The following is a 22,494-nucleotide window of genomic DNA, read 5'->3' on the forward strand; positions in this document are numbered from 1 at the left end:
GCAGATTCCCTAAATAGAAGGGCAAAGGCCTGATGATCCTGGTTCCATGTTTTCCTTCCACTGTGTTAACTGTCTGAGGAGTCAGAGCGTGATCCCGCCACGGACACTGCGCCAGTTAATGCTCCTGAGGAGTTACGGTTTGCTCTGGACACTGTGAAGTGCAGGTGCCCTTCGGTGAACCATGGATCCGGGGGTCAGTACTAACACTTCTTCAGCCTCTCAGCTAATGACAGGTGTTTGGTGGCCATAAAACAGCAGGTCTTGTTTACCTTTACTAGTAAGTGTGGGAATGGGAAAGAAAGGGGTTTTGTTGCTGTGTTTTGTTGTGACTTTTACCATCTGTTAAGGCACTCTACGCTTCTCCATCACATTCACACCTGTCCTGGAGAAGGAAACAGCAGTGCCTCCTGACACATGGGAGAATGAATCTGGCCTTTCACATACTGGGGGTGAAGTAATACCAAAGTCTTAATAAGTCTGTGAAATTCAGTTGCAACAGAAAATCTAAATGCTCTCAGAGACCTGCAAGCCCCACGTTGCAATTCTGAACATCTGTAAGCAGCTTTTATTGCCGGGTGGGTGCCTGGTTTGCCAAACCAGAGATTTGTCATTTCTTCAGGTGTTGAGTCGGTTAAAGCATCCTTTCTAAGTTACAGGAAAGGTGTAGAGTGTGCACTGTTTCTGAGCGTCACAGTCCATCTGTTCCTGTCTGAGTTCTGACTCAGCAGAGGTTCCTGTCCATTGCCCACTGTGGGCTGGGTGTACCTGATGCCCTGAACCGGCACAGCTGTGGGCTCCATCTTCCTGGAGGGTTGACGGTGGGTGATTTGGGGAAATCTTCCACCCACATGTACACAGGTGTTTGCATATTGGAGAGAGCAGCACTTACGGTTTCCTTCCAGTTCCCCAGGCAGCTGCAGTCGGAGCCCTGTGCTCAGGCACCTGCTGGAGAAGCGCCCACTTTACCTCCTTCCCCTGTACAGATGGGACGGAGCAGTCCCTCTCTTCCCCCCAGTGCAGAGTGAATGACTGTGTTTTTTCTCCTCAGGACACTTGCATGTAAAAGGCAAAGAAGAAAAAATGTCCAAATCACTGAAAAACTACATCACTGTTAAGGTAATGTGCTCTCCTGCGTTGCTGCCTGCTTGCTGAACCTTGTTAAAGGCTGATGCGTATATGAGACCCCACATCTCTGAGTCCCAGTTTCTCTGGCTGCCCTTTCCCCATGGCCTCAGGGGCTTCTCCTATTTCCGGGTCTAAATACTCTTTTTTTCTTCTTTTCTTTTTATTGATTTCAGAGAGGGAGGGAGGGAAAGTGGGAGGGAGGGAGGGAATGTGGGAGGGAGGGAGAGAGAGAGAGAAACATCAATGATGAGAATCACTGACCAGCTGCCTCCTGCACGCCCTCAACTGGGGACCGAGCCCGCAACCTGGGCATGTGCCCCTGACCAGAATCGAACCTGGGACCCTTTGTTCCACAGTCTGATGCTCTATCCACTAAGCCAAACCAGCTGGGGCTAAATACTCTTTTTTTTTTTGTCTGAAAAGTGCACAGTGGTATTTCTCTATTTTCTGTTGTCTCTCCTTGTGCGGCTCTCCACTGTTTTCTGTTGGCTTTTTATTTTTTATTTTTTTTTTTAATATTTTTATTGATTTCAGAGAGAGGAAAGGAGAGGGAGAGAGAGAAACATCCATGATGAGAGAGAATCATGGATCAGCCGCCTCCTGCACGTCCCACACTGGGGATCGAGCCTGCAACCCGGGCATGTGCCCTGACTGGGAATCGAACCTGGGACCCTTCAGTCCGCAGGCCAACGCTCTATCCACTGAACCATACCAGCCAGGGCTTCTGTTGACTTAAAAAAAAATACTACTTTTATCGATTTTTAGGGAGAAAGGGAGAGGGAGAGAGAGAAACATCAATCAGCAGCCTCTTGCACGCCCTCTACGGGGGTGGGGGTGGGGGGAGGGGATTGAGCCTGCAACCTGGGCATGTGCCCTAACCAGGAATCATACCAGCAACCCTTCAGTGCACGGGTGGATGCCCAACCGCGTCGCACGGGCCAGGGCTCTGTCGGCTTTAGTGGTGGACTTCTTCCTCCTTTTTTTGTTTTTAATGATTTTATCTTTTGAATTACATTTGCTGGATTCCTTCCCCCGTTTTTGTCCCTTTGTTCCATCACCAGCCCCCTCCTATCTAGTGTAGCTTTGGGTTTGTTTGTTTGATTGACTGATTTTTGCTTTTTGCTGGCTTCTTACCCTACCTGGAGAATCTCATTGTGTTGTGTAAATGCAGACTGAAATGTGAATTTCTGTATGAATGGCGATCGAGGGCACCAATAGAATACTTAAACACAGCTTGATCCTCCCTTGCCTTGGGGTCCATAATGCCCAATTTAGTTGACAAGGATAGTAAACAGCCCTTCATCACCGAAATACCAACCACTGAAGCTATTCACAGCAGATTTATAATAAACCAAAAGGGGTGTGCTCCTCAAAAATAGTCTTTATGTACTTTACATAAATAGAAATGTCTAATATTATCTTATACAAATTTTCAAACATACAGAAAAGTTAAAAGAAATACTTATATACTCACCATGTAGATTCAATAATTTAGTATTTGTGTGTGTGTTATTGTTGCTGAACCATTAGAAAATACATTTAGACATCATGAGAATTCTTTTCTGCATGCAACTCTTAAAAATAAGGATGCTTTCCTATGTAACCTAAACACCTAAAAAGTTAGCAATAATTTATTATCTGGGTTTTTTTTATTTCACCATTTATCCCCCCATATACTCTTCCACCTCTACCCATCCCCCTTCTTCCTAAGCAATAGTTTCATAACAATACCAATTGTAACCCATATTTTGATTTCTGCATTTATCCCAATATGCCTTTTACAGCTTTATTTTTTAACCAGGATCCAATCAAGGTTTATGCGCTGCATTTGAATGTTGTTATCTTAGGCTTTAAAAAAATTGTTTTTAATAGTGGTAAAAAACACATTACGTAAAATCTACATGTTAACCGTGTTTATGTGTACAGTTCAGGAGTGTATTATGCTCACATGGTTGTGTGACAGATCTCCACAACTTTTCCATCTTGCGAAACTGAAATTCTGCACCCATTGAACATATACCCCTTCCCCCCTCCCCTGCAACCACCATTCTACTTTGTTTCCATGACTGACCACTCTGGGCACCTCATGTAAGTGGGCTCATACAGTGTTTGTCATTTGTGACTGGCTGATTTCACTTAGCATAGTGTCCTCAAGGTTCATCTGTGTTGTAGAGTGTGACAGGACTTGCTTATTTTTTAAGGCTGAATAATAGTCCACTGTTCCGTTTAGGCTTCTACTCTACAACTGCCTCTCTACTTTTATTTTCCCCATGGCATCGACTTTTTGAAGAAACCAGGCCATTTTTTCTGAACACCCCACATCTGGAATTTGCCTATTGCTTTGTGGTGTCATTTAACTTGTTCTTCTAGCTCCCGTATTTCCTGTAACTGGAAGTGAGGTCTCAAGGCTGATTCCATTTAGGTCAGACCTGCTTGGCGGAAACACTCCATCAGGGGTGCTGTGGACTTCCTCTGGGGCCACAGCGTCAGACTGTGGGACCCAGTGATGATACATTTGACTGCTTGGCTAGGGGATGGCCACAGTGTCTGCTGTGGAGATGTTTGTTTCCTTTGTGTGAATATCGAGAACCTGCGAGATAATGTCATGTCAGTTTCTTGTTCCCGACAGCCTTCTGCCCTGCAGGTTTGGCATCCTTGGTGCCTCCACCTTGGTGCTCCTTTCATTGATTCTTGCAGTGGTGCTGGTCTCATTCTGTTGCTTCTTTACATTTACTAGTTAGCATTCCCCTTTAAAGAAAGGGTTTTTGTCCGTCTTTCTCTGTTTCTTTTCAGTGTCACTACAGACCTAAGGATTTACTTTGTGTATTATCAACTCAGTTTGTATCCTTTCTGTGCTGAAATTACCCCTCATTTGGACAGGGAGGGCTCCTGTGTCCTGGGCTCGTGTCTCGCCTGCGTCCTTCCTTTCGGCCCTGTTCACCTTTGCATCCTCCCAGACCGGCCATTTCTCCGAGGGGCCTCGCTGCCTTTGTGGGGAAACGGAACTTTGAACCGAGATCTGAGCACCTAGTGTGTTCATTGTTGCTGGAGTGCAAATATCTCTTTGAGATACTGCTTTTGCTTCCTTTGGATTTATATCCAGAAGCGGAATTGCTGGATTATATGGTAGATCAAGTTTTAGTGGGTTTTTTTGAGAATTATGTTTTTGTGTATGCAACTACTGAACTAAATCTTTATTTTTTTATTCTTGACAGTGTTTCTAGCAGGTGAGACCTTGTCTACTCGTGTGCCCAGGTGGCCCCTTAGTGTAAGTCCCTGCACCAAAGCCAGCACGTCGCCAGAGCAGATGCTCCATCCTGGGCTACTTTCTAAACAGCGTCTTAAACCCCCGAGAGCCCCCCGCCCCCACAAGCCTGGCACGGCGTCCAGGCCAGGTGTTTCCTCCCAGCTGTTGCATGCTGGTTGCTGTTGCCGAGGGGAGGCCAGAGATACCATTGGACAGAAAGGGGTGGACAGGTGTACAGAAGGGCTGAGAACGTCTCCTTTAACTCTCTGAGGATTCAAACAAACACTCCTCTCGGAGCCCGTCTCCCTCGGTGCCCAGCATTGGTCAGTCGGTGGCACGGCCACTGTGGGTGGCCTAGCTGGGCAAGCAGAGCCCTAGTGTCTTTCCTGGGGCCACACTGGAACCCGTCGTGAGGTTGAGCCCTTTCCCTGCTTCCTCCCTCACCCTGTCTGTCCCTTTAAAATCATGCAGAACTTTCCACTGACCACCAGAGAGAGAGGTTTTGTTGAACATGGTGCTGTCTTAATGATTTCTGATACGTTTCCCCATGTTATCCTTCCTGATATGGAACTTTTCACTTCTTTATGCAGACATTGTGGAAATAACCGAGAGGATGATACCAATTGGGCTTTTATTTTATGTTTACTTTTTTCTTTTAATCCTCACCCAATGATATTTTTCCATTGATTTTTAGAGAGAGTGGAAGAGAGAGGGAAAGACAGAGAGAAAGAAAAACATCAATGTGAAAGAAACATTGATTGGTTGCCTCCTGCATGCACCCTGACCAGGCCCTGGGCCGGGGAGGAGCCTGCAACCGAGGTATGTGCCCTTGACCAGAATCGAAACCCGGACCCTTTGGTCTGCAGGCCAATGCTCTAGCCATTGAGCCAAACCAGCTAGAGCTATTTTACGTTCACTTTTATCGAGGCAGGATGGTTTATTCTTTGAGAAACATACCTGCTTCAAGTTCAGTGTCACCGGAGAGAATGACCTGGGCCTCTCCCCTCAGTCCAGCCTGGGCATGGATGTTGCTTGTTCTGACGTTACCACAGCCAAGCTTTCTGGACTGTCTCCTTCCTGCTCCTGGGAGCCTGTCCCTCTCACTCAGCCAGGAGCTGTGCGTGCCTCCTCCTCCGTGTCCCTTCCTGAGCACAGTCTCTCTGTGGTTCCCAGGCTGCTGGGTGGCCTCTGGTGGTGGCCGTCCTCTCATGCCGTGGTGAAGGCTCCCAGGCCATCAGCAGAGCAGACTCCCGAAGCGCCTGGTGGAGCGGTTCTCCTGGCAGACAGGCCTCTCCTCTCGGCCTTTCCCACAGACGCTGGGACTGAATGTGGACAGTCAGCAGGGAAATTGCAGGGAAAGTGCTAAGAGTTTGAAGGCAAAACAAAGCTTTTCATTCCTGATTGCTGGACGTGGAGAGCTCACCTCCGAGTGATGCAAATGGGAAGGACAAGCACTGTACATCTCTCCCGCATCTCTCTCTCTCTCAGGACTTTCTGAAGACATTTTCCCCCGACGTCTTCCGGCTCTTCTGCCTGCGGAGCAGGTACCGGTCAGGTGAGCCGACAGGGCCTTTGGGGGATGGTCACAGCGTCTGCTGTGTGCAGCTGGGGAGGGACCACTCTGACAGTGTGGGGAATACCGAAGTACTGGCTGAGTAATAAGCACCGTCTTGTTAGTGTGGTTGTTCATCCCCTAAGGCTTGGGCTCAGAAAGTAAGCCCGAGGATGCACTATTGCATAATACCAGCACTGGGCCAGAAGGTTCCAGAAGCTTATGGAGGCCATGGGTTTCCAGTCAGCCCTCCCCATCCACTCCCCTCCTCTCCCCCTCTGTGGGGTCTGGGCCCCGGAGTGCCCTCCACTTCCTGCTCCATGAACACAACAATTGGACTGGCCGCGCTCACACAGGGACGGAACCAGGAGCCCTCAAATGCGTCCCACTCAGGACAGGCAGGCCCTGCTGTGCTGCTCGGGGGTGGGGGTGGGGTGAGGGGGATGGGGATGTCTAGCACTATGTCCCTAGGGCCAGAGGTCTCTTCTCCCTGGAAGGCCAGGTCTGGGGACACCCGGCACTGCCCTGCCTGACTTGACCACTGTGACAGTAAGACAGGTGTCTATGGCCCTGCAGCAACAGGTGCCCTTTGGGGGTAGGTGGGCTCCTCATCCTGTGCACTGGGCACAACCATGTGACCAGGGAAGCAGAGATTGGGGTGATGCAGCCACAATCCAAGAACGTCTGGGCCACCAGAAGCTGCAAGAGACAAGGCAGGACCCTCCCCTAGGACCTTTGGAAAGGGTAGCCCGGCTGACCCCTTGACTTCAGTTGTTTTTACCCCCAGAGCTGCAAGAGAAGAAATTGCTGTTTTTTGCCCCCAGATCTGTGGTACTGAGGCACGATACCCAGGACACTGGCCCCCACCACTTGGGGAGCAGCTGACACGTCTATCCCTCTGGCTGTGCCATTTGTGGGGGCCTGGACGTGGTGTCCAGTGGCTCGGGTGGGCTGGCCCAGGTGGGAGCTCTTAAATCTGTCTTCACATACTCTACCACGCTGAGTTCGAGGTCTAATCCTCTCCCTCTCCCGAAATACTGAGCCCAAAGCCCTCATGGCACCAGGTGGTCTTTGATCTGCGTCAGGTACCCAAGTGGATGTCTCTCAGTTTCCAGAGTCAGCTGTCTGTCCATCTGTCAGCGAGAATGGGCCTCCTCAGCCAAAATGTAGAGGGAGAGGTTTTTCATGTTTCTTCTGAGGTGATGAGATACCCGAGTGAGGACAGACTGGTCTGCGTGGCTCAGGCCTCAGGGAGGTGCAGGATAGGGGCAGCTGTCCCCACTCCACTGCTGGGTTTCTGGAGTAGCGTGAGGATGGCCTGGCTAAGAAACTGAATCTGCAGGTGTGGGCACGCTCGATGGGCACCCCCAGCTAATCCTTCCCCCTTCCTCAGCCGTGGACTACAGCAACAACACCATGCAGGAAGCTCAGCACCTCCTCCGGGCCGTGGCCGCGTTCGCCCAGGATGCTCGGGCCTACATGAAGGGGCAGCTGGCGTGCGGCCCCATCAGGGAAGACGTGCTGTGGGAGAGGTGGGTGCTCTCCCAGATCTGCCCAGAGGGCCCTGGGTGCCAGCGCGGGGCTGCCTGGAGGGAAGCGAGGCTTTTGGAGACTAAGGCTGCTTGAGTGCTGGTGGGAAGGTCCCTGAGGCTCTGTGGCCTCGGGCATGTCTGTGGTCCGCCTGTGGGTGGCTGCGAAGGTTGTAAATAACTTGCCAGGATGGGTTTTCCCGCTGGTGTTTATTAGTGTGAACTGAACAGAGGCCCTTGTCACTACGAGGGTGAGGGCAGGTGCCAGGCAGGAGGGAAGAGGGCCCCAGGGCTTTGGGTGAGGGCAGGTGCCAGGCAGGAGGGAAGAGGGCCCCAGGGCTTTGGGTGAGGGCAGGTGCCAGGCAGGAGGGAAGAGGGCCCCAGGGCTTTGGGTGAGGGCAGGTGCCAGGCAGGAGGGAAGAGGGCCCCAGGGCTTTGGGTGAGGGCAGGTGCCAGGCAGGAGGGAAGAGGGCCCCAGGGCTTTGGGTGAGGGCAGGTGCCAGGCAGGAGGGAAGAGGGCCCCAGGGCTTTGGGTGAGGGCAGGTGCCAGGCAGGAGGGAAGAGGGCCCCAGGGCTTTGGGTGAGGGCAGGTGCCAGGCAGGAGGGAAGAGGGGCCCCAGGGCTTTGGGTGGGGGCAGGTGCCAGGTAGGAGGGAAGAGGGGCCCCAGGGCTTTGCCTCCACAATTCAATGCTCTGGCCCAGATGTGGACGCTGCTTCTCACAATGGCCAGAACTGGTCCCAGGGCCTGCCCAGCTGCAGGGTGGCCCAGACCCAGGCCTGCCCCAGGCCCGGAGATGGGGGGATCCAAAGCAAGTGGGGCCTTTACCTCCAGTAAAGAGGGGCAGCGGCGAGTTAGACGAGGTAAAGCCTTGTGACAGGTAGTGGGTGTGTAGGTGAGACCACACAGATGAGAGAGGAAGGCAGGGGGCCTGAGTGTCCTTGTGGGCTGGGGAGGAAAGGGGGAGGATGACCACCATGGAGACTGCGCTGGAGGGGCTGACGGGAGGAAAGAAGAGAGGGCTGCTGGGTGGGAGTGGGACACAAGCCTGCTCCGCCTGAGGGAGGCCGCCTGCTGTCGGCTGTGAGTGACACGTGCTTCTCATCTAAGGCTCAGCCACACCCAGGCTGCTGTGAAGGCCGCCTTGGCAGACGACTTTGACACGCCCGGGGCGGTGGATGCCGTCTGCGATCTCATTCGCCAGGCGAACAGACAGCTGAAGGTGGTCACTAAGGTAACTCCAGTGGCCACAAGTAGGGTTCCTGTTTGGTTGGTTTTCCCTCATAAAGAAAAGATGCCACTTCCCAACTCTCTCAGGTAACCATCTCCCACCGCCGGTGGCTTCCAGGCCTCTCCTGACCTTCCCTAAGTTCCTGAGGCTGCTTCAGCCGAATGGGGCCTGCCCTGCTGGCCCTGCAGGAGGCACCGCCCCCCAGAGCCCCAAGCAGTAGGTGCGGCTTATGTGGGCACGGAGGTCCCAGCACACTGAGCCGGCATTGCATGCTGGCTAATGCAGGAGCACACAGCCCTCCTGTTTGCTCGGAGAAGCTGAGTTCACTGCTAAAACGTGAAATGAGGGAGGAAGCCCTATGTTGGGACTTTGACTCACTCTGTGCCCACCCGACCTGTCCCTTTTCTGGGCCTTGGTGTCACTCCAGAGGCTCTACCCTCATGACCCAGTGACCTCCCGAAGACCCCATCTCTTGAGACCACCATCATGCTGGGGGCTAGGTTTCCATGTATGCATTCGGGCGGAACGCAAGCGTTCAGACCACAACATCCCCATATTCTAGGTGGGCGGGCTCAGGTGCAGGATTAAGTTACCCGGGTCGTCTGGCTTGCAGAGTGGCAGCTCCAGCAGTTAGTCCAGGGCCCCCTGCCAGCTTGTCCGCATGGAGGCACAGCAGGCAGAAGTGACCTGTTACACCGTTGCCTTTAAAGAACCTTCTCTGGGTCATCTGTCACAGGAGCCTGGCGGTCCCAGGAGCCCTGCTGTGTTCGGCTCCATCATCTCCTACGTTGAGCAATTTTTTGAGACGGTTGGAATTTCTCTGGCAGAACAACAGGTACACCCTTCTCTTTTCAGTCCTCAGTGGTGGGATATTTACAAGCCAATCCAATAAGAACCATTTTTCCCCTTTAATGGATACTTGTAAATGCCAATTTATGTGCTCAAAAGCACATTACATTCCTTAAAAAGTCAACACTCAGAGCTAATATCTTAACTGAAACTGCAACAATTCTGAGAAGCAACAGCACATTTTAGCTAGAGTGGTGTGTCATCAGTTCTGTACACACTCGTATTTATTTATTTTTATTATGTTTTTTGTTTAGAAAGAATCTCAAAATGTACAGACAGCTGTACCGTAAGAACATTTTTCCTGAGCCACCTGAGAGTAAGCTGCCAGCCAAGCTGCCCTCAGTGTGTCTCCTACAAACAGGAGCTGTCCAGCCCCAGCCCCTTGGGCTCCCCATTCTCCCCATTTGCCCTTTGGAGGCAGAGTCTATTCAGGACTTGGGGTGCTTTCAGCTGTTGGTCTTGTCTGGTACTTTCTCTGCACCAAGCCAGGCATCGGCCGTGTCTCCGAGGGGCCTGGTTGCTCTTAGAGAAAGGTGGTCAGAAGGCGGGCCTAAGTGCCAGGCGTGCTCATTGTGCTCGGGCCTCAGCTGCTCCGGGCCCTTGGTGGGCAGAGAGGGAGATGAGTGTGGGCATACTGTGTGCACGATATCTAAGTTCATTTCTGTATCGCTCTACCTTGACTAAAACCCAGGGGTTACCACCAACACTTCAATTCTGGTTCCCAGCAAAGGGTTCATTCTACTTTCCTCACTTTCCATACAAAAGTGACAGTGAGAAGCCTGCTTTCCAGTACCCTAATCGTATTTCCTTAGGTATTCTCCCAGTACAGAGTCAGCCTCCCACTGTGGGATGCCCCCCTCACTCACTGGAGCTGACTCCCATCCCTGCCTGGACACCCTTTGCACCCGAGGCTGTCCCCTCAGAAGGCTGCCCTCTGCATGGACACTCCACAGGGCTCTGCGGCCCTCCACCTCTCCACAGAGCCCATCTTGCTCTGCTTCGCATAATGGCTTTAGGACTGTTGAGGATGGGGAAAGTTAAAGGCTAAAAGAGCCATTTTAGACAACACTGCATGTGAACAGGTGGTTAACGGGGAATGGTCGGACTGCAGGTGGGAGTGACCATCACCGGCACTGGAATCACCCCTCCTCCCAGGTTCCTTTACAGCTCCGCCAGGTTCTGCTGCTGCCGCTGGGCGGGGGCATGGGACAGCTGCTCACTGCTAGCAGAATCTCACTGGTTATACTACTCTGCCTGGTGCAGTTTGTTTCGGGGGACAGCAGCTCAGCCACGCTGCACAGCGTGGTAGAGGAGTTGGTCCGATTCCGGCTCAAGGTCCGGCAGTTCGCCCTGGCTACGGGAGAGGCTACCAAGGAAGCCCGGCGGCAGCAGCTCCTAGAGAGGCAGCCCCTGCTGGAGGCATGTGACACCCTACGCCAGGACCTTGCCGCCCACGGCATCAGTATTAAGGTGAGCCACTGCCACCGAGGCCCAGTGACAATGGGGATGACCACCCTGAGATGCTGGCATCACGCAAACATGGGGGAGGGTCCAAGCTCAGACATCCCCTGTGCTGATGCTGCTTGTGAGCACAGATACCCATCCTGTGACGAAAAGGAAGGGGATGGGGCCAGAGCCAAGAGGACACTGAGGTGGAGGGACCTGGGAGAGGGTCAGAGTCAGAAACTGGAGGGAGACTGCGGCCCCGGGACATGTGTACTCAAGCACCCAGGACCTTTTTCCTCCCCCACCCCCAGGACAGAAGCAGCACATCCACATGGGAACTGCTGGGTCAGAGGTCAGAAGAACACAAACCTGGGAGCTGAGGATGCGTGAAGCGGGAACCACAGGCTCACAGTGCGGCTCTGTGCTTGCTTAAGTCCCTATAGAAGCTTTACATTAAAGTTTTCCATTGTGACTATTTAGTCAACATTAAAATAAGTCAAACTGATATCATTCCATTGGTGTGTTAGTAACTATGCTTAAAAATGAATTTCTTTATAGTACCAACAGCCACAGACTCAAGTGCAATTTAGTTAAATCAGCCAACATTATCATCTGTGATATAACCCAACCAGCCTGTGTCCCTGAGCCAGAGCCCAGGAATGTAAGTCGTAAATGGGGGTCCCAGAAGACGCCATAGGAAGGTAGGTGGGTCCTGTGAGTGGGGCCAACAGGGCAACAGCTTCCAGGACAGCCCTTATCCCAAGAGGATCTTGTGGGGATTTGGCCATGCTGCCTGCTCCGAAGCAGGAGGAAACAGCCTGTACTTCAAGTGCTGGGCAGTGATGAACCAGGGGATGGTCACTCTGGAGGAGTGGGACAGCAGGGGTGCGAGCAGGACATAGAGGTGTGACAGAGGAGACCAACGCCAAGAATTCAAGCACACGGCAGACTACCTGGGACTGAGCTTACTGGCCTGATCTCAGTCCCCTCACCTTTCTGCACAGGTGGGGAGCTATAGCTGTTTGGTTAACCATAGGAAAGAGGGTGATCCTCTTGCCAATTCCCCCAACTTTCAGGTCCTGAGTGGGGTGCAGCCTCAGGCAGCAGGTAAGCACACGCTAGGCAGAGCTGTGGATAGCTTGGTGTGGCTCTGCAGCCATGTTTACTTTGTCATTGACATTCATGACCCTCAAAGGCATTTCTCTTCTATAGATAAGGAAACCTGTTTGGAAGCTGACACGCTTAAAGTGACTCAAGTAGTGCTTAGTGCATGACAGAGTGCAGACCCAGGTGGCAGGCAGGCCCTTTACAGAGAGACATCCGAACAGGTCGAATCAGTACTGGGGAAGCAGACTGTCCCGTTGGCCAGATGCCTAACTTGCCCACCAGCAGTTCGGTGCTGCTTTCCTGGTCTCAGGGAAGCTGCCAGTAAGTGTCCTCAGCTGGGCTTGTGAGGATGCTCGGGTTGACAGAAGAACAAGAAAGCAATTAGTAACTTCATTTAAAAGTATCAGTCCCTGGCTACTTGGGTACATCCTATCTCCCTTTTAAGCAGATATTTTGTACTTAGAGCAAAAACTTAAGTAACAAATACACAGGAATAGTTCCTATGACTGCTAAATTTCATTTATATGTAAAGAAATGGTGACATTTCAGGCTTATGCTTCAAATTATTTACTTTAGTAATATTGGTAAAGCACTGGTGAAAAACACATTAGATAGATAAGCTTATATATGTTTATGTCCCTAATACCTAACAATGTCCTCAACTTAGGAAGCTGAAAGATGGGTTTTGGCTACTTAAGAAAAAAATAAGTAAAACTCTACATTGAAATAAACCAGGTCTCACTTTTAATAAATAAAAGTTCATGGCTGGTTTAAAGAAAGTAAGATCTGTTTGGGGTGACATATCTGAACCACAGAGCTTCACCCATGTGTAATCATCAGGGCAGACAGACTTTTAAAGGAACCAGCATCACTAAACAGTAAGAGAACACTCAAATGCATGTGTTAGGAACCAAAACCCCCACGGAGAAATGGCGACAGAAACAAGTCTCTCAGGCCACTAAGAAAACAACCCACACAACCAAACAAAAGTGAACCAGAGGCTAACAAGACAACAAAACATCTCATTTACAATGATTTCAGATATATCAACTTATTTAATGGAATCTAAATCTTCCTGAGGACATACCCACCCATTTCCCCCATTTTCAACCCAGAAAGCCTACTGTTATGCTCTGTTCAGTCCCCCCCAGAGCCCCATCATCCTGAAGCCGTCCTCCAAAGAGAACACACCAGTGGCCACATCAGGAACATGGCATCCCACCCACTCATGCACACTCTGCTGGGCCCCGCCAGCCACCACACATACTTGTATGCACAGGCATGAAAAAGGGCAAGTGTAAGATACAAGGTATTCCAGAGCTCCCACCAGGGCATTCAAGTATCAGTGTCCCATTAAGTTTCCTTCTTGGATTTTCCCATGGTGCCTCCAAAAAAATTTCCAAGGTCAAACTGATTACTGATTATTCTGAATACTTTAACCAATTAACCCAAACAGCCAGTACTTAGTATTTCTGCCCAGGCCTTTTCAACATAATCACAGTTTGAAAAATAAAAATTAGCTAAAGTAAATGCCACATCCTTTGGTGGATCTCAATTTAAAAAAAGAAAATCTCATTATTCTCAAAGCTATTTGGAAACGAATGGCTGGATCCCTTTGAGAGAACTATCTAATAAGGGGAACTTCTTGCACAAATGCCTATAAATTCAGTTGAATTGGTTAAAGACTTTCTCATTTTCAAATGATTCTCCATGTTTTTGTTATTGCTGGGAGTACTTTGTTTAGTGTCATAATGTCTCAAATTGCATATTAATTTAGCCAAAAATTACTCATTCCCAATTCTTACATTCTCTACATCCACCCATGTAGCCTAGACTCCAAGCCTCCTAAGCAGCCTGTGCTGCTCTGGTACCCAGAAGATTCAGACACACTGGACGTGGCCTTTCCCATTACAAATGCTATTTCTCCCACCATGGTGCTCACTTTCTTCTCGTTTGCATCGGCTCAGGTTTCAAAGAGTCTGCTGAATGCAGGTCTGATTTCTGCGATCATGTCCGAGGTAGTGGTGGAGCGGCCATACTTCTGGAAGGCTTGGTGGTTGCACTGCCTTGTGAGGGAGCACGCACCAAAGGCAGCCACGAGGAGGGGGCTGAAACTGCAGGGCAGACACATTAGCAAGGCGCTGTGGGAGGTGGAAGTCCTCCCTCCACGGCTTTGTCAGACATTAGGGACCTGAATCCACCCACCAAGGCACTGATTTCCTTCCCATTTCCACTCTGAGACCCTAAATTGGCAATTTCTCGTCTGATATGCCACTGAGGCATAAGGCAGCTATACTACAGTTAAAATAACCATTAATCCTCTGATACTGATATTCCCTGACAAAAGCCATATCAAAAATACCTATCCAACTGGAGGAAGGTTAGAACGAAGCATTTTCCCTGGTGAAAACCAGACCAGGACTTGTTGATTAGCGTTCAGAAGTAGGGAATATTCCAAATCTGAGAATGCAGGTTCTTCCTAACATTGTTAGACTTCCGCTGTCGCTCCTTCCCATGTGCACACATGGACCTGTTTGGGGACTGCTCCCTGCCTGCCAGGTGTGCTGAAACCTCACAGGCCCGACACTGCTTTTCCAGGTGTCAGGCAGGGCCCTCCAGACCCAGGACGTCCCATCCTGGCATGTGTGGCCATCTATCATCATGAAGGGTGCAGAGAAGAGAAACTGAGGCTCACAGAGGGGTAGGAACTGCCAGAGTTCACTCATAAGTTAAGAGCAGAAGTGGGTCAAAGCCCAGATCCTAGAATTCTGCTGCCTCTTAAAGAAAACTCGTCTCTTAAGACAGCATCAAGGTAAGCTCTACGTTCACCTGCGTATTTTTTATTTTGTTTTATAGTAGGTATGCAACGAACCTTCTAGAACAGTGTCCTCAAACTTGGCTGCACATTAGAATTATCAGGAAAGGGGCCCAGATTTAAGTAAAAACTCCCCAGGTGAAAATTCGGGGATCAAACCCTGCCTTGACAGTAACACCAGTATTTCATTTGGAACATTCCAGGTAGCTATTTATGAAACGTATGAGCTACTAAAATAGCTTACATAGTTCAAAAATTTCAAAGTGGGAGAGATGAAGATGTGGCATACCCATTTGTTTTCTCAGGTCCGGCATGGAGTGCCCACTGCACTAGAACACCCAGGAATCCCGACAGGAGGTCACCTTGCCCACCACACCTGCGGTTACTGCCCTGTAGATTGCACTCGAGAACTGCAGAGCAAAAGTGAGAAGCTGGGTGTTAGAGTGAGTGGCTTGTCTCTGCTCACGGTGTGTTCCAGGTCATCTACCCTAACCCTAACCCTGATTGCTCTTAACAAGAAAGCCTGTATTTTACAGGAGAGGAAACTGAGGCAAGCAGGGGTCTGGCTGCCCCAGAACCACCTGTTTAGTATCGTGGTGAGTGGCCACATGACTCAACCACTGAGGGATCTGCTGATAGAGATCAGAGAAGAACATGCACAGCACGTGTGGGCCCTCAGTCCTGCAGGACACCTCACACTCCAGAGAATCCACTTTAAATAACATGCACACAAAGCTGGTGCCTCCTGAATGGGCTAATCCTCATGACTTCATTTCTGTTGTGTAATAAGAAATTTCTATTTCTTTGGAAAATATCTTGGAAACAGGTTATTATATGTTCTGAATGTGTGAGAGCACCATCCAGCATAAAAGAACACAAAGGTTTCAGGATCCCTCAGAGAACACTCACTCTGTCTCCTGCCCAGCATGTGAGAGAGACAAAGTGAGACACAGGTGAGTAAGGATGCCTTCTGTTCTCTGTTGGCCCTGATTTCTGTGATCTAGTCAGCAACTCTATACTTAGGCGACTGTTCTTTGTATTAAATTCTGTTAAAATAACTGGTGAATTTTTTGCCTGTGGATCAGATTTTTATGTTTTCAGGGAGCTAGAGATGTTATACAGTCTCTGGTTATGAACATCACTGTGTAGATATGAGCAAGTGTGACAGCCCATCTTGCTCTCACTAAACGGTCCACAAACTCCTATGGAAAGAATGTGACCGGAAGATTTGTCACATTCATCACCTGGAGATTTCCACTAGTGTCAGCTCCTGGGGTTTCTTCACTTTCCTGTCATTTTTATAAAATAGGACAAATGCAGTAAAATATTCAAGTAACTTCATGTATGTTGCAGGCAAAACAGAGGTGGCAGGGTGTGAACTCTGGAGCCACCTGCTGTTACAGCCACCTTCCCACTGGGCTGCTGCTTATCAATCATTAACAGAACTTTAGCCACTGATCCTGGTATTACTTCCCTTTGCAAAATAGTGAAAAATGAAAATGGACTTTGAGGAAGTTGTGGTTAACAAGCTCATCAGGAAGTCCCTCTGTCTGTGGAACATGTGATGCATGTGATGTGTGAGCACGTAAGACGGGAGGGACCGCATGTGACGTGCGAACGTGTGAACGAGGCTTTCCTAGGGCTGTACCCGCACGGCCACACTCGGGGAAGCGCGAGGCCACTCACCCTGTTCGCCGTCGGAGATCACGTCCTGCTCCCCTTTCTGGACCACAGTCACATTCCCCAGGGCCTGGCTGAGTCTCAGCACAGCTCCACGGCGATCACTGCTATCCACGGGGTCTCTCAGCTACAATGCAGGACACCACAGGCAGAGCTGTCATCAGACATTTGACAGGAGCCCACAAATGTGGATACAGTGAACAGCATCCTGATCCTCAGACTCTCACATCTAAGGAATCCCCCAGCACAAGACGGCCCTCCATACAAAGCCACACGTTCCATCCACCAGCTGGAGAGGCCTCGGTGGATGCCAGCACAGAGGCTCGAGATAGAAATATTGCCCTGGTGGCTGCCCCGTATCTCGTCAGATCAAAGGTAAAGAACACTGCTCCTGGCTGGGATTTTAAAGGTCTGCAGAAGGGATTCAACATCGAATGATAATGCACTAATATTTATGAAGCACTTGATATGTAAGGACTCGTGAATTTAATGTATTATTTCATTTCATCCTCACATACAGTATGAGGCAGAGGCTCTCATTATCCACATTCCACAGGTGAGGTAATACAGGATAGGGATGGAGTTATCTGCCCAGAGTACAAAGCAGGAGGGGCAACTGACTGCCCAGAGCACACCACCCTGCCTTTCATCTCATCAAAGATGCATTGATTGGAAGATGTCCCATCATTACACCCACCACCAGGAAAAAACCACAACACTGTTAGCACATGAGAAATGCATTGTAGAATATGCACGCATCCACCCCACATCTGCAAGTCTGTCCCTGCAGACGCACCTGAGGGGCCCAATGGGTGCAGAACCACAGAGCGTGTCCCTTGCCCCTCCTCAGGATGAGGAGGGCTTGCACTCTGTCTTTCCAGTGGTCAACAAACTCACCACAGCTTCAGACAGCCTGATGAACTCCACATGGTTGGGAGTGAGAACAGCCTTCTGGTAGCCTTGGATGAGGGTCGGCTGCTGAGCTATCAGCCACAGCCCGTCCTACACAGAACAAGGACTCCCATTTACTGCATGGCCTTGGGCACCCGGCTATGAGGGGACAGGAGAGGAGAGGCCACACTCACTGCATCAATGACGACAGGGATGGCTCTGGCCTTTGATGCTTCTAAAATGCCCTGTGAGAAAAGAGAGCTATGCTGAGCAACAAGGCCATTATCTCTCCGAGGAATTAAAAGAAAACCAAGCAGTTCCTTGATGAATTTCAACATTAACTTATCAACAAATAGAAAGGAAATAATAAGGTAATTGCCTAAATAAACAGAAAAGACTCAAATGAACTGATAGAGCATAGGCAACTCTCAAAACATAAGCCCACGGGCAACATTATACACAGTGCTGGGTCCCAGGCTAGCCCATGAAGGCCAACTCCAAGCTAGTGTCTCCAGATTTCTAATAGATATTAATCCTCAGGATTCAGAAATGAGAAATCTGAAGTCTTGGGAATTCCCCAAATTACCAGCTTTTCATATTCATGTGCTTTATGTATTTTTCACGTCATGTGTTTTACAATAATGAGTAATCATAATAATAAAAAGAAAATAATTTCTCTCTGAAAAGGTTATACTCAAAGTTCCAGAGGTTTTTTGCTAAAAAAAGAACATTTAAAAAATATATAGAGTGTGGCAAAAGCAGATTTACAGTTGTGAGTACGCAAAGCAATTTATTCTTGTATTATTATTAACTAGAGGCCTGGTGCACGAAATTCGTGCGGGGGGTGGGGGGGTGGGGGGGGGAGGTCCCTCAGCCCAGCCTGCACTCTCCAATCTGGGACCTCTCAGGGGATGTCCAACTGCCTCTCACAATCTGGGACCGCTGGCTCCTAACTGCTCACCTGCCTGCCTGCCTGATCACCCCTAACCACCTCTGCCTGCCTGCCTGATCGCCCCTAACTACTCCCCTACCGGCCTGATTGCCCCTAACTGCTCCCCTGCTGGCCTGATCGCCTCTAACCACCTCTGCCTCGCCCCGCACCCGGGACCCAAGATTCCCTCCTCTGACCGGTTGTAGGCACCCAGGACCCGGGCCGGCCACAGCTGCAGGGGACTATGGGCGGGCGGCTTCGCCCAGGCTGCAGCCACAGGCATCTGGGACCGTGGGGTGGGTGGCTTGTCCCTCTCCCAGGCTGCAGGCACAGGTGCGGCCACTGGCGCCCGGGACTGTGGGGTAGGCAGCTTGTCCCTCTCCTGGGCCGCAAACTGGCTGGTCCCCATCCCTCTCTCCCCAGTGTTGAATGTCTGAGCCGTTATGGCGTGATGGTGTGAAGGCGTGATGACCATTTGCATGTTAGTTCTTTATTACATAGGATTGTATTATCTTCTATATGAACAACTGTAAACCTACATTTGCTCCATCCTGTATATATGATCAGCATATGGTTGCTTATTATTATTAACCAGTAGAGGATTACCTACTGCATTAGCATGTAAAAATCTCTACCTTATACATCTGATAGAAAACATGAGAGAATAAAACAAAATATATAGTAAGCAGAAATAACTTAAAACATTGAAAGATAAATCCATATATGTTTAATTAAAAGTGATAGTCCTGAAAATGAAATGTGAAAGCCCACAAAGCATGAGCTGCTCTGCCCAACAGTCTCATCGGACTTTGCTAACACTGGTTAGAGTTGGGAGCGTTTTCAAAAGCCCCTTCAAAGAGGTATCAGGGTATGGGAGCCTCACAGAAGCCTATTTCCTTCTTTAACAATGAAAATACTCTGCTTGCCTTTAGTTTGGCTTGACTGTTACAACTGATTTGGCTTTTGCTGATTCCGATTTCTGAATCTCTGGTGTCATGTTTGAATCTCTGTTCAGTGTTTGACCACAACACTAAAATGTTCGCCTCTTTGTATTTTTCCTATTAAAGTTCTCAAAAAACAAAAACAAAAACAAATCCAAAAGCCACAGTAGACTAAAGTGAATATTCAAACGTTGGGAAATGTACAGGGAAAATGTAACATCACGAACCACCCAGGTCTCCTGGCACAGTTTAAGAGCACCACACAGAATCAGGCATCAAAGTCACCCATTTAAGGACTGACTTGCTTCCAACACTCAGATTTGTATGAAGGCACTGTGCATTTAAACCTGTCAGCATTTACTGCATTTGCAACAATGGCTGATAATAGTTAGCATCAGTCAAAGCCACGAGTACACACTTATAACAAGGCCACAGTTCCAAGTGAGGCTGGCTGATGACATTACTATCACTCTCCAAAACCGCAGCTTCACCCACCATCTAGTTAATAATTTAAAAGAAGAATGGCACAGGAATGAACAAGCCACACCCAGATCAAAAAAGACTGGAGGAAGGTTGAGAAGCAGTGTGACATCTCCAATAGGACACAGTTAAAATAAGACAAGGAGCACCCTGGCCGGTGTTTCTCAGTGATTAGAGTGCACCAAGGGATCACGGGTTCGATTCCTGGTAAAGGGCACATACCTGGGTTGCAGGTTCAATCCTGGCTCTGGAGGCGGAGGGGTGAGGGGTGAGGGAGGCAACCAATCTATGTCTCTCTCACATCAATGTCTGTCTTTCTCTCCCTCTCCCCTCCCCCCTCTCCCTCCCACTCTTTCTAAAAAGCAATGGAAAAAAATATCCTTGGGTGAGGATTAATAACAAAAATAATAATAAAATAAAGCAGTCAAGAAAATTCAAAGGTCTCAACCTCAACTACCTTTAAACAACAACAAAAAAACAACAACAAGCATTCTCATGGAAAAGACCAGGTGGAAGTGGGAAAGAATGACAACAGCACCCCAGAGCAGAGTCCTGGCAAGGACAGCCTGTTGGTAGAACAGAAGATTGCTAACAGCACTTTATTCAGCAACAGAACTTGCAGAATTTACCCTAAAGAAAAAATACCTAACAGAAATAGACGTGTGTGTGTACACACACACACACACACACACACACACACACACACACATACACTGAGTGGCCAGATTATTATGACCACCTGATGTTTGTAGGCAAATTAGCTGTAATTTTGCACTGAAGTTGCTAGAGGACCAGACCATTATAAATAGGGAAGCAGGTTTACCACGACAGAAGTGATTTTTTTCTGAAGATATGGGTAAACAACGCAATTTAACAGCCTTTGAACATGGGATATATTTGAATGGGAGTGGCCAAATTATTATGACCACCCCATCAGTACTCCGTTGGGCACCTTTTGCCTTCAATACTGTGGCGATTCTTCTTGGCATTGACTCCATGAGATGTTGAAAGGTATGCGAGGAATCTGACACCATGCCTGATGAATAGCACTGTCCAGTTCTGTGAGATTTGATGGTTGTGGAACCAGCTGCCAGATGGCTCTTTTAACTTCGTCCCACAAATGCCCAATTGGATTGAGATCTGGTGATTGTGGGGGCCACCTAAGCAAGGTAAAGTCTCCCTCATGTTCTTGAAACCACTCTTGCACAATACGAGCACCGTGGCATGGCGCATTGTCTTGTTGGAAGAAGCCATCTCCATTGGGGTACACCATCAACATGATAGGATGAACTTGATCAGCAACGATACTTAGGTATGTTGTGCTATTCAGACGTTGTTCCACACGAATTAAAGGACCCAAATCATGCCAGGAAAACATGCCCCAAACCATAACACTGCCCCCACCAGCTTGAAGGGTTGTACTCATGCATGTGGGGTGCATGCTTTCATGCTGTTTCTGCCAAATTCTCACTCTGCCATCTGCATGATGCAACTGGAAACGTGATTCATTGGACCACATGCCTTTTTTCCAATGCTCGGCTGTCCAATCCTTGTGTTCCTGTGCGAATTGGAGACATTTTATCTTGGTAACTGCAGAAAGAAAAGGTGTTCCAACAGGCCTTCGGCTTCCATATCCCATACGATGCAGTGTACAGCTAATTTGCCTACAATCGACAGGTTGTCATAATAATCTGGCCACTCATAATAATATATATCCCACGTTCAAAGGCTGTTAAATCGCATTGTTTACCCATATCTTCAGAAAAAAATCACTTCTACTGTCGTGGTAAACAACCTGCTTCCCTATTTATAATGGTCTGGCCCTCTAGCAACTTCAGCGCGAAATTATAGCTAATTTGCCTACAAATGTCAGGTGGTCATAATAATCTGGCCACTGTGTGTGTGTGTGTGTGTGTGTGTGTGTGTATTCAAGACATTATGAATAGGAAAAGTTGTAAACAGCCTAAATGGACTAGCTAAATACATATTGTATATTAAGATGTAGCTACTAAATTATTTAAAAAATATTACGATTAACATAATATATGGTATGACATAATAAATATAAAAAATATAACATAAATATAAAATACATAATATAAAAAACAACTCACATGGAAATGCACAGGACCCAGAATAGCCAAATTGGCTATTCTGGGTTAAGAAGAAAAAGAAAGGCTTAAAAAGAAAAACGTTTGAGTGCTCCATACTTTGCCACTTCAAAACTCACAGCACAGCTGTAGTAATGAAGAGTGTGGTGCTGGCCCCAGTGCAGCCATATAGGCCGATGAAACAGAAACAAGAGCCCAGAAATAAACCCTTACATTTATGTCAACTGATTTTCAACAAGGATGCCCAGATAAGTCACTGGAGGAAAGAGGAGCCTTTTCAACAAATGGTGCTGCAACAACTGGATATCCCCTTGCAAAAGAAAAAAAGCTGGTCCCCTTCCTTAGACCATAAACAAAAATTAACTCAGAATGGACCACAGGCCTAACTATAAGAGCTAAAGCAATAAAGCTCTATAAGAAAATATGAAAGTAAATCTTGGGTCAGGTAAAAAACTTCTTAGGTAAGACACCAAAAGCATAAGTAACAAAAGAAAAGACAGATAAAGTGGACTTTATCAAAATTAAAAATTTGTGCTGCAAACAATGCCATCAAGGAAATG

The 22,494-nt window shown here is 48.7% G+C and overlaps 2 protein-coding genes across 7 annotated transcripts in view; one reads left to right on the forward strand and one right to left on the reverse strand.

Moving 5' to 3' along the window:
* CARS2 (cysteinyl-tRNA synthetase 2, mitochondrial) overlaps positions 1-11,489 on the forward strand; it is a gene marked incomplete at its 5' end in the record, with an annotated part of 34,681 nt that extends 23,192 nt beyond the window's left edge. For 2 of the 4 annotated variants that reach the window (XM_081084477.1, XM_081084478.1), the window contains 7 exons: positions 1,049-1,116; positions 5,861-5,927; positions 7,318-7,456; positions 8,563-8,686; positions 9,420-9,518; positions 10,796-11,002; positions 11,290-11,489. In XM_081084477.1, coding sequence (XP_080940603.1) covers positions 1,049-1,116; positions 5,861-5,927; positions 7,318-7,456; positions 8,563-8,686; positions 9,420-9,518; positions 10,796-11,002; positions 11,290-11,358 — 773 coding nt within the window. In that variant the 3' untranslated portion in view covers positions 11,359-11,489. The remainder of the gene's footprint in view (positions 1-1,048; positions 1,117-5,860; positions 5,928-7,317; positions 7,457-8,562; positions 8,687-9,419; positions 9,519-10,795; positions 11,003-11,289) is intronic. The other 2 variants (XM_081084475.1, XM_081084476.1) reach the window with 2 other exon arrangements.
* The window catches only part of NAXD (NAD(P)HX dehydratase), a 39,916-nt gene continuing 22,406 nt past the window's right edge, over positions 4,985-22,494 (reverse strand). For 2 of the 3 annotated variants that reach the window (XM_081084481.1, XM_081084479.1), the window contains exons 6-10: positions 17,666-17,716; positions 17,478-17,582; positions 16,587-16,707; positions 15,190-15,310; positions 12,639-14,199 (exon numbers count right to left, since the gene is read on the reverse strand). In XM_081084481.1, coding sequence (XP_080940607.1) covers positions 14,049-14,199; positions 15,190-15,310; positions 16,587-16,707; positions 17,478-17,582; positions 17,666-17,716 — 549 coding nt within the window. In that variant the 3' untranslated portion in view covers positions 12,639-14,048. Of the gene's footprint in view, positions 5,906-12,638; positions 14,200-15,189; positions 15,311-16,586; positions 16,708-17,477; positions 17,583-17,665; positions 17,717-22,494 lie in introns of those variants that run through there. The other variant, XM_081084480.1, reaches the window with a different exon arrangement.

This window comes from Myotis nattereri (genome assembly GCF_964212035.1).
Source record: "Myotis nattereri genome assembly, chromosome: 2".
In the NCBI taxonomy this organism is placed as follows: domain Eukaryota; kingdom Metazoa; phylum Chordata; class Mammalia; order Chiroptera; family Vespertilionidae; genus Myotis; species Myotis nattereri.